The 12,489-nt window shown below is 39.5% G+C and overlaps 1 protein-coding gene across 3 annotated transcripts in view; it reads right to left on the bottom strand.

Annotated features, from left to right (window-relative positions):
• The window catches only part of LOC310659731 (guanine nucleotide-binding protein G(q) subunit alpha), a 92,243-nt gene that overhangs the window by 12,682 nt on the left and 67,072 nt on the right, over positions 1-12,489 (bottom strand). For all 3 annotated transcript variants that reach the window (XM_083403517.1, XM_083403515.1, XM_083403516.1), the window contains exons 4-5: positions 4,868-4,996; positions 2,879-3,008 (exon numbers count right to left, since the gene is read on the bottom strand). In XM_083403517.1, the coding sequence (XP_083259643.1) occupies positions 2,879-3,008; positions 4,868-4,996 (259 nt within the window). The remainder of the gene's footprint in view (positions 1-2,878; positions 3,009-4,867; positions 4,997-12,489) is intronic.

Consider the following 12,489-nt stretch of genomic DNA (forward strand, 5'->3'; position numbering starts at 1 on the left):
ATTTTAAGTTTGTGTTCCAGGAAATTCTTAAACTCATTTGGGTGACAGGTTCATATCTGAGCAAAATTTTAACAACACTTTAAATTGTACCTTTTGAATAGTGTGAAGAAATAAGAGAATAAAATTTTCAAAATTGGAAAGATCACATGTGGCAGAGGTTTCAACAGTTTTGTTGTGCAGAAAAGCACTAATCTGTTGTCATGTAAACCAAGGGATGTGGATGTTTTCCAATTTCTCATTCAATTCCATTTCTTTGATAGGTTTCCCATTTATATAGAAATCTCTCAGTCAATAAAGTCCCCTACTCCTCCAGCCCTTAATAGCTACTGTTCTTTAGAATGAGAAAGCGGGTGAAAATACAGGGGACTAAATAGAGAGATTTCAGAGACATAAGCTAAAGGTTTCTGTTTCCAGATTTGTATGGTTGTTTGTAACTGCCACCCACTTTTAAAAGAGGGGGAAGGCACTTCAGAACTTTGTTGCAGACATGTATAGCAGAAGTGGCGCTTCACAGAGCAATTTGCCCAACCGCCCTGTCCCCACTCTATTAAACATTTGGGCTGCCTGCCACCCTGTCATAATGCTGGAGTTGGCACGGCCACCTATTGGCAGCCACAGAAACTGCAGCATGACAACAGCATTACATTTTTATGTATATAAGAAAATACAGAAAAACCCATTCTGTCACACTACACTAGATACAGAGTGATACCAGGACTGGCAGTTTCAAGTGATGAAAACTAATTATTCTGTCATCAATACATTGAAATGAAATTACTTACACTTCAATAAACCAACAAATGCATTTCAGAAAGCAATTATTCAATTATTTCTTAATAACAGAAAAAAAGTAGAGAAAATTGAGAGGGGGATGGATAAGGCAATATAACTAAGAGGTCCTCTTTTTATAAAGTATTTAAAATAAAGTATTGAAGAAGGAACACAGCAGAGCAACCACGTATTGTTTAATCTAATAATTTAATTATGAGATTAAAAGATCAAACAAATGCAGAGTAGGATTATACTATATCATATGCTTCTCTTAGTGGTGATAAAGGATAAAGTGTCCTCAACTTTCCTTTTGGGTTGAGATTTTCATAAAGGCTCTTGACTCAAAACTGATTCATGAGTACATGAAAATAAAGTCCACCCAGCCTTAAACAGATATGAAAAAACTGCCCTGAGACCTCTGAGTACAGGGTGGTATATAAATTCAATAAAGAAGAAGAAGAAGAAGAAGAAGAAGAAGAAGAAGAAGAAGAAGAAGAAGAAGAAGAATGAAATGATTTTTTAAAAATAAAACCCCCCAACCTTTGTTGCGTTATACAGTGGATGCTTGGGTTGTGAACGTGATCCGTGCGGGAGGCACGTTTGCAACTAGCAGCGCCGCGTCTGCTCATGCGCGGGCCGCGATTTGGCGCTTCTGCGCATAGTGCGACTTAGTGCATGCGCCAAAACCCTGAAGTAACCTGTTCCTGAAAACGCACGACCTGAAGCATCTGTAACCCAAGGTATGACTGTACATGCCTCAAAGTTGAAGTATGACTAATGTGTTTAAAATCATATAATAAATTAAGTTCCCTTACACATAATGATTTCCTTGGTAAGTGCTTTCCAGGCTAGATTATCTCTATGCACATTTACATTTAAATATGATTCAATCTTGCCGAAAGAAAAACTATATGGTAGAAAAATGAAACACCCAGCTAAATGGGATACTTCATTGCAGAAATTCAAAAGACATTGTGATTTGGATGCAGATTTCTTCCTGCTGTCAGGAAGTTTCCCTCACTGTAGCTCTACTCAAGGAATGTGGCCCTGCTAGTGGAGACAAATGACCTAATTTTCCTCTCTAGCTCCTCAACGCTGCACCCCAAAAGCAGGATCCTATGTCATAAAATACAACCATCAGAAAACAGTAATCAATACATATAAAACTACATTACCTAAAGCCCCCAAAACACAGTACAGCAGGAAGTGATACTAAAAACTTTGGGTTCCAAATTTAATTTTGTCCCCAAAGCACAGATAAACAGATGTGTCTTTAGCCAATGGTGAAAAGGTTGTCAACATAGAGGACTAATACACTTTCCCAGCAAAGGAGGTCCACAATTGGAGCACTTCCACCAAGAAGGCTCTGTTTTGCGTCACTGTGCCACAAGCCACAATTCTTGATGAAAGCACAAGGAGGGCCTCAAAACTTCGGCTGGCAGCTATTGGCTGAGGAAGTGAGTAGGATTACAAGCCCCGGCATCCCCAGGGCTACAGTATTTCCGCCCACAGAAGGAGTAGTTGGGGAAGGGAGAGGCAGAAGCGTTGAAGTGTGCACTATGTGATGAACACAAATGGGTGAAATTGCCCTAATCTTAAATGATGTGATATACATAAAATATTATTATTTTCATCTTGTACTTCTGTGTTACTCCTCTTGACAGTTTGATAAACAAGAGTAATCTGAGCAAAGCTTGTTATAGTATGCTGCTATAAAAGTATCAATTACATGAAATGAATAGACATTTATTTTAACAGGGCTATGCAAAGGATAAGATAGGTATCCATCCTCTTCCTTGGCTGAGGGAATTGTGAACAGGTATTTCATAAAACGTCAGACAAAAACAACAAAAGAGACTCAACAACTCCTCAAAATCCCAATGTATTAAAATGTCTCAGCCAATTTGCAAAAGACCATGGAAGAACCATCTTGACAAATTTCTTTGAGCAGGGTCTTCCACAATAGGGGTGATACCACAGAAAAGGCCCTGCTCGTAACAATCTGCATAGCCTCAGAATGCCATGGAAAAATGTCAGCACATGGGCAAATTCATATGGGAGCCTTAAATTACTTCCCAAGTAGTGGTGCATTTTTAAAATTGCTTACCTCATTGTCTGATTCCACAAGTACTTGATCATATTCACTAAGGGCTACTAGAAACATGATAGAGGTGACATTTTCAAAGCAGTGTATCCATTTTCTTCGCTCTGATCGCTGCCCCCCCACATCCACCATTCTGTAATAATAGCAAAATACATGGGTCAAAAGGTAAGATATAAAAAGCATGGTATTATTTACATTATTGCAATCAATTAGAAAGGCATTAGATCCAGCCAACTATACACTGGCATTCCATCCACATTTAAATGGAAAACAGGTGTGTGTTCTATATCATGAGTAAACTACAAGAGGAGGACCAGCTTGAGGAGTCGGCCAGTCTGTAGCAGCTCAGTAATAACCAAACATACCTAAATAGAAGTTCAGGGAGATTATTCCATAATAAATTGAGTAAAGGTGCAACCTTAAGAATTCTGATCATTAATGCCTCAAAGTACACCTTGAATACAGTTATAGAAAATATCTGGCTTACAGAAATGTTGCATCTAATATTGACACCTGCTTTGCTTCAGCATGAGATGTCATTCAGAAGTAAAACTGGGATATAAAAGATGCTGACAACTAATGTGAATGTATAAATCTTGGAAGTGTGTATGGAACAAAAGCCAACAAGTAGTCTATCTACTTCACTGTTGCATTTGTGGGGTTTTTTAAAAATGAGGATAACCCTGTGTGAGTCCAAAGCTTGTGCATCCCCCCCCCTTCCATTCTGGTGCAGCTGCAGGAAAGAGATTGAACTTTCTCGTCATTTTTGATTAACTAAAGTTTAGGATAACATCCAAACCCTAAACTGTGGTTAATCTTGGTTATGGTTTGTTTGGAACAAACTGGTTTAATAAACCACAATTTGAAGGTGTCTTATTTTAGTAAACAATCATAGGTCTGTTCTTGCAATATGAAAGCTCAGTTTACTATTGTGTGAGAATGCAGCCTATATTTTACATTAATCTGTAACAAAATAGTATGCATAGTATGAAATACTCTTTTTTTCAAGAGAAAGCTAGCATTCTAGCACATTATATAATTATATGGGGGGGGGAGTCTAAAGCAGAAAAATGAATAATGGAATAGAGCTGATGGGAAATACAGCACAGATCTGACAAATAACTTTTGTCCTAAAGACATTTAAGAAGAAATTTAACAAAAAGTTATAATGTTTAGAATGCATAATGCACCCAAATCCGGATTTCAGCTTTTGTTGAGAGGCACTGGTGCCCCAGACATCACTGAGCAGGAGACCTATTCATTACTTTCAGTTCATGTACAAGTTGTTATAAACACATTATAGATAACTGGCATTTTAAAAGATTAAAAATGAAACTTTCTGCTTGATATGGTAAACAGTCTGCTCCTTTAAAACAGATTATGGTAACATTCTGAAATCTTCTAAACATGCACAGCTAATGTAAGCAGAATAAGGTTGTAAAACGCATAAAATGTGAAGATTTCTGTTCACTAACAAGTTATTATTTTTAAAGTTTGCTTTTAAAAAACTAAAGATGAAGCAGAATTTGTAGTGAGGATTTTATACCAGCAACTGGTTAGTGGATGCAATATATTTATATTAATTTGCAGGTGCAGGGGCACTACTTTTCATTTTAAAAATTGGGTGCTTATTTGAAACTTATATTTAAATTGTACATCAAATTGTATGTATGTTGTACATACATGTATGTTGCTTGTTTGAAACTTATGTTTAAATTGTACATTAAATTGTATGTATGTTGTACATACGTTAATGCAAGTAAATCTCTTCTCTACCCACATTCTTGAACAATGTAAAATAAGAGGTGGTGAAGATTGCAGTTTGACAACAGTTTCCCTGAATGTGTATCCAAATGGAAATTGTTGTTACCATTTTTAAAAAAGGAAAGGAAAGGAATTCTTCAAAATTAATATTTTCTCACAGTTGATTATACATGCTTTAAAAACCCCCAAAATTAATGTATCAACAATTTTTAAAGCCTTTTTCTCTACCTGAAAATGACACTTTGCAAGTCAAATGGGTATTCAATGATTCCTGTAGTTGGAACTCGGACTCTAAGGACATCTTGTTGGGTAGGTAGATAGCCAGAATCTGCTATACGGTCCATATCATTAAGATAACTATAGACAGGAAAGAAAAAACAGCAATGAAATATAGTGATACTCCAGTCCTTTTGAAGAAAGACACAGTGTGAATTGAAAAGGCGAAGAAAATTTTGAGTGCATGTGGTAAAGATGTAACAACGTGTACTGGAATGTAATTAATTCTTCAATAACTGTAGAAGAAACAAGCATTTTGACACCAAGAGCTACCAATTTTGTGGTAGTTTTTGTTAGTTTTAATCAGTTGTGGCTGAAAATCACCACAATTCCAAGAATGTTCAAAATCTCAGGGAAGGTAACTGAAAAATGGAATTATCCTGTCATAGAAAATACCAGCTCTCACCAGGTGGAGGGGTATTTGAACAAAAGATACTCCATGTGAAACAGGCATAGCAGGATTAGCCTTCCAGGGCAGTAAATCAGAATTTGGACAGGGTGCTTGACTGAAATCTATGGAGAGGGAGATAATCTTGTTTTGCAATCACTCTTCTTCCTTATTACACAAAGGTTTGATCTATTACCTTTTAATAGGTGCCTAAGTAGCAGTGTATTAAGAAACAATATTCAGCCAACTTCCTTTGAAAATGATCTTAAAAACATAGAACTGAATTTAAAAGCACCATAATTACTCCCCCCCCCTCGCAGATCCAGACAAAATGAAAGCCAGAAACTGATGAATAGAATAATTCAAATATTAAATTCCCCCCAAAAGAACCGATCATAATTTACAAAAATAAAGGACACACTAAATTACTCAGGGTAGAGGGTGAGAATATATAGGCGTGGCATTTTCACTATATTCCTACATTAAAAAAGGTAAACCTCCTGCCCAAGAAGACAGTGTGCCTTAAGCCCCTGAGATGCTGCCAGTCTCTATGCCCCTTGCCTTTTTGCATTGCAACCCCTGGGAAGCAGGCCCTCCACTTCGGAAACTCTTGATGTGACTCACTACGCTCACAGGTTCACATTCCTTTCCTGCATTTCACATCAACCTGTCTTGACTAATCAGAAGTTTTCATACAAGATCAAAGACAGGTTAGCGAGGCCTAATGAGGGGCTACTGCACAACGAGGAAGAAATAACAGTATCTGACTTGCTTTGTGGGTTACATTCATGTTTCATTTCTACAGCAGAGCGCAATGCCAGGTACATACAGTGGTACCTCGGGTTACATAAGCTTCAGGTTACAGACTCCACTAACCCAGAAATAGTACCTCGGGTTAAGAACTTTGCTTCAGGGTGAGAACAGAAATCGGGCAGCGGCGGCGCGGCGGCAGCAGGAGGCTGCCCCAAAGTGGTGCTTCAGGTCAACAACAGTTTCAGGTTAAGAATGGACCTCCGGAACGAATTAAGTACGTAACCAGAGGTACCACTGTATTTCTCATATTGGTGAGTCTCCCATGAAAGGGCAGGTGTAGAACCCACCACATAATCTGGCACCCTGAAAAATAACAGCTTGCATTCTGATTTTTCGCTCGTACCAAGGGGGGGGGGGGGACAGTAGAAGATGAGAACCAAGAACCAAAGCAGTTTTTCCACTGGTCAGATGGGTTAAGTGGATCCATAACCAAATAGCTCCTCCCACCCACTCCTCTAGAACAGAATTCTTGTTCTATAAAAAGCTTTGTTTTCAAACATGAGGGTACTCTGATTTTTTCTTTATGTAGGAATATCTAAGGGTTCTGCATGTGTGGTTTTTCCTCATAGGAGGCTACTTTTTAAAGGACTTCTTGCTTTTATCATCTTTATTCCCAACCTAGAGTTGCCATTTGACATGACATTTTTAAGAGTGAACTTGTAGTCATGATTGTGTGGTCTCAACCTTTGGTCACATGTCACTCTTATTAAAGATTGCTGGGTTTTCCTTTCCACATGAATGGTGGGGTGCTGTGCTCAAATTTTGTGGCTTTGATTACAAACTCACATGTTCCTCCAGCCAGTAAATGCAGGAGTTATGAGCATGCACAAGAGGATAGTTCTCCTCCACACAGAAACTTGGAAGATGATTGAGCACAGGCCACACAAATGAACATATTAAAGATCCACTCCAGATCTTTCAAAATATTTCTTTTTTTATTGTGGTAAAAAAGATAATGTTTTTAAGTACATTATTTTAGAATACTAGCTGATTAATAACATTGTGTGGCAGAATGCTGAAAAAAATCCCCTATTAGTCTTGTATGAAGGTGCACTTGATATGCATAAATCTGGTTTGGAATATTTGGTTTCACAGATTGTACAAACCTGCTTAATTCTTAAAAGTGGGTTTTAGAATATATGAACCTATGATAACTTCTCATCAGAACAAGGGTCGTCACATGGCAATGTGAGAGTCTCACCTTACCTAAGTATTATCAAAACTTCTGTTAGGAAAGTAGCAAGGTATGTATGTATTCTGTATGTGTATATATCCACCTGTTGTCTTAAACTGATCAATAACATATTTGTGCCTGTTGAAAGTCATTCAAGTCAGGAAAGCTCACGCAATTATTTCTGGAAAAAAACACTACACGACACCACTATCTTTTGTCTCTCTGCTGTTGAACTGGTTGTTAATCATTTAAATTATTTCAGAAATAGTAGAATCTATCCAGCTATGCTATAAGGCTGCCCAGACAAAGTGAATTCTGTCAAGAATGTAAAAAAAGATGCTAACTGCCCCACCAAATTCTGTTTCTTCCCCGTATGCAAGCAGAGATGGACTCTCCCAAAGTGGTAATGTGGGCAACCATGTGGGGTGACTTGCGCTATGGGGGAGAAGTGGAGATCAGCCTATTTAAGCCCCCTCCACCCCATACTCTCCCCTCTTTTCACTGAGGCTCCCACCCTGCTGCCCCTTTTGCAGTGTGGGCTCTGCTAGTTGCTTTCATCGCAGTGACCGAGTAGGAATTTTCTGGGTGACACTAATTGGCCCATGTCACATCTTTTTTGCCTACTTCACACTGTTGGGTGTTGTTTGTGTGACTGGAGTGGCGTTTTGTTTGAATCTGGCTAATTGGCATTTGGGTGGGTGAGTGGATTTTGGAAAATATCTGACAGAGTGGTGCTTGGGCCTGTCTGGCGCACTGGGGTGAACGATGACCAACGGGGTCACGGTGTTCAGGTCAGGTTCATATACCCAAGGAGTATGCAGTGAGGGGGAAGAATATCATTAGACCTTTATGCAGGATCACAGTGTGCAGCTGGCAGCTGGATCAGGAGATGGGAAAGTTGGAATATTCCCATAAATGTACCTCACCACCCAGATCTCATTGGTTTTGGCTACTTTTGGCTGAATTATTCTGATTGCCAGATTCTATAGTTGTCATATTTTAATAAATATAACTTGCTGCCCATCTTTCTTGTCTCGAGTCTTCTTGAGTGTGTTGGCAATTTCTTACTGTCAGGCAGCCTTTGAATCTCCTCTTTGAAATTTACATTTCTTTCCCACCTCATCCAAAGGACTGTAATGTAATATTATCTAGACTCTCCATGAAATTTTTATTTGTTTGATAACTGTGACCAATATTCCTATCTCCTAAACTACATTGCAAATCCATGCTATACTAGGATTCTGTAGATGCATCAGAAAGTGTTGTGGCCAATTGCTTGTTATACACATATTACCTTGGTAATGCACCTCAGGGCTATCTCTATGGTAACCCAGCAGAATTGCCTTAGCAGCCCGTTAATATTATTTTTATAAGATGAATTACAAGTATAATTAACTTGTAAAATATGGCCTGTACTAGACATATATTAAGATTTGTAAAAATGTGTGTGTGCACACGTGCTTAATTTTTTCTTGGTTAAATAGTTAACTGAATGTATCTATCAAAATATAAAAAGCCAGTGACTGAAATAGCCTTCCAGAAACGTGTGTGTGTGTGTGTGTGTGTGTGTAGGGAGGGAGGGAGAGGGAGGGGGAGGGGGAGGGAGGGAGGGAGGGGGAGGGGGAGGGAGAGAGGGAGAGGGAGAGGGGAGAGGGAGAGGGAGAGGGGAGAGAGAGAGAGAGAGAGAGAGAGAGGTGTGCCGCACAGCTTTCAAAGGTGCCTGAATTATTCTAAGTCTAATGAGAATTTCCAGGAAAAACATTAGAGAGCATTACTGCAAGTATAAATTATGCAAACGAAGAGTGTCAGTTCTTAACCACAACAGTCAATGAGATTTCTTGTCTCAAAGTTGAAGGTCATGACTTTTGAGTAAGTCTCCTTTAGTGCTACACCCAAACATAAATTTCAGCATTCACAAAGGATTAAAAATCTTATTACAGGTTTTGCAGCATGCATATTATTAGTTATGTGGCGCTATCAGAATAAAAGTTGCCTTATAGCATTACACAGGCAAAATGCAAGGGCAAGCCACCACCTAAGCAGTTTTCCAGAGAACCCCAGGGTTCCTTCTAAGCCTACCCTTGTAAGCCTCCCTCCAAGATAATGTAGTACAGCTTACCCATCACAACCAAACTTCATCTGTAACATGCAGGGAAGAACAGGCTATGTTCAAGAATGCACTTCCAAGTCATAAAAGCAAGGGTGAGGCCAAACTGGCCTGGTTAGTCCCTGGGTGAACAGAATGTGCTAAGAGAAATACATGGGGAACCAGATGTTACTGGACTACAACTTCCATCAACCCCAGCTAGCACTGCCAATGGTCACAGACAAGGCAAGATGCGGTCCATTAGCATCTACTGTACAAGCCCATCAATTAGCCATCCTTGTCCCAGCCCAGACCTCAAGAATCCTCCGGAAGGTGCTGGGATTCCACAGCTGACACAAAAGATTTCCTCACAGACAAGCTGATATAAAATGGGTTCTGTGAATGTAGATCGTTAGCAACCATGGCTTTAGCTAGCAGTCTTCCATGTGCATTTTCTGTGGCCTACACTACATAAATGTTACTAAGCTCAGTTCAGCTGGAACTCTGCAAATGTACAGGGGCTGTGTGTCTCTTTTGGCTTTGATCTGAGCAATGAGCACAGCATCAATACAAGGAATCAGAGGGAGGAAGTGCCGTTCATGTGGTGTCCGCCCATCAAAGGAAGCAGCAGTGATTTCTACCAAAGACCTCTCCATAGTAGATGTGATGATAGGAAGTTCTCAATCATAGCATAACAAGCCTGTCAAACTGATCCACCGAAGCTCTAGCCATCTCTAATGCAAGTATCTGTTAAGGATAATGATATAATTTCCTGAAATGCGGATGTTTACTTATGCTAAATTACTGGGTACTTTTAACATGCCCCCCCCCCCCGGCAGTTGCTCTCATGTTTTTGGCTGACTGAATCACAGAGAGGTATTTCATTCTGTTGTGACTGTTATTCCAGTAACTGTTATTTTTTAACTGTTTTCTGCTCCCTCTGTGCATGTGTGTGTGTGTGAGGGACAATGGCTGCTAAGGGAGGATATTTTCAGGATACTGCTGAGGACAGTGTTGTGTCAGCGTGATCTGTCAGAAGTGAAACAGACAGAGAAAGGATCCCTAAACGTTAATAGGGAGAAACCTGTGCAGGAGCTCTCCGTAAGGAACAAAGAAAATACTGCTGAGGTGAAAATAAAAACATTTCAAAATTGTAAGGCCTGAGTGAGGTAAAACTCTGGTGTAAGTCTCAACGCAGTTTTGTTTATAAGTCTAAGAAGACTTCAATCAACAATTCAAATGGGAACATACCCATGTTTGAACAAGCATGTGATTGTTTATGTTTATGAAAGTAAAGTTAAGTAAAGCTTAACATAGAGCAGCCTCCTGAAGGACTAGAAAACTTAACAAGTGGGGAAACCAGCTCTAACAAAAGGGGGAAAGTTAAAGTCCGGTGGGAAAATGATATTGTGACAGCTCATTATAATGTACCCAGAGGCTGCTCATGTTAAGCTTCCCCAAGATGTTTCAAGCCCTTGGATCACTGAAGGAGCTAGATTTCTTCAGTATAGGCTGCTTCCTTTCTTTTCTTTCTTTCCTGTTCACCTGCGCCTAAGTAATGCTTTCTTTGGGACTTGTCAGGACCCTTGTAGGAAGTGCAAGTCAGTGGTATCCTGAAGAGGCGAGTGGATCCCTGTTCTATTTTAAAGCATATTAAGGCCGAGAGGGTGGGGTGGTCACATGAGAACAGGTCTTCCCAGCGGTCGCTCCCCATTTGTGGAATGCTTCAACCAGGGAGGCATGTTGGTGCCATCACTATCTGTTTTTAGGCCTAGTCAAAAACAATTTTATTTTTTCATTATGTTTTAATTTTCAACATGTTTAACAAATACAGTCAAAACAGCTTTCTCCTTCCTCTTATTTTTGTCAACTTCCCACCCCTTTTTCCATGGAGTTGTTTCTCTGCTTTTGCTGCACCCTATTTTCTTTCTATCAAATCATAACCACAGTATTGCGATCTAATTACTTCTGATGCTCATAGCTCAAGTCCTGCTAGCAAGTTCATCATACTATAATCTTTCTTTAAATAGTCTGAAAAAGGCATCTATTCTTCCATACAACACTCACCATTAGATTATCTTAATTTTGCTTTACGTTTTGCCAGTTCTGCACAGCCCATTATCTAAATTAACCACTGCTCTTTCGTTGGAACTTCTTCTTCCTTCCATTTCTGTGCATATAAAATCCCAGCTGTTGTTGTTACATACATAAACAACTTTAGCATGGGCGGGGGATATTTCTACCCCATAAGAGTTTCTAAAATGACTGGCAGTACAGAAGAACTGGGAAGAGGGGCAGTCTTTCAGAGGAGAAAATTGAAGAGTGTCACTGGGCACGTGTACAGTGATACCTCATGTTACGTACTGTCCCCCTTACCAATGCTTTGGGTTACGAGCTCTGCTAACCCAGAAGTAGATGCCCCTTGTTGTGAACTTGGCCCTGGGATGCGAGAGGAAGTCGCGTGCCAGCGGTGCGGCAGCAGCAGGAGACGCCATTAGTGTTAAGAACGGTTCCGGGTTACAAACGGACCTCCGGAACGAATTAAAATCGTAATCGGAGGTACCATTGTACTTAGATCTTTTCCTATTGAAGATTACAGCTTCCTTTGCTACTCTGTTCTGTATCAGAAACGACTGTAAATCTATGTGTGTGTAAAACTTTGAATAGGAAAGCCACTAAAAATTTGCACCACACTGAGATAGTCTTTTTTAACACTCAGTAATCAGGTAGTTTAAATGGCTTTATAAAATTATACAGTTTTTACCACATTTGTCACAACAATGATGCAAGCTGATGTTATATAATTGTAAGTTAAAATAGGTACATCATTTGACTACAACACATTGCCTAGAAAATCTAATTAGGGTGTGGGAGGACATGCTCCAATCCATCATTTCTGGTCATTTTCAACACTGCAGATTCTATGTCTGCGGATCCTTCTACATCAAAGATGAGATCATTCTGATGCACAACTTTGACCACGCAGCAAAGACTGAGGGGAGAAACTGCTGTGGTTTATATTCAGCTGAAGCAATGCCACCTTGAGTTTTCCATACAAATAAGTGAAAACAGGGACAGAATCTTACAGTGTATTCCCATCTCTTAAGAGAAAC

Source organism: Podarcis tiliguerta (assembly GCF_965153285.1).
Source record: "Podarcis tiliguerta genome assembly, chromosome: 11".
NCBI lineage: Eukaryota > Metazoa > Chordata > Lepidosauria > Squamata > Lacertidae > Podarcis > Podarcis tiliguerta.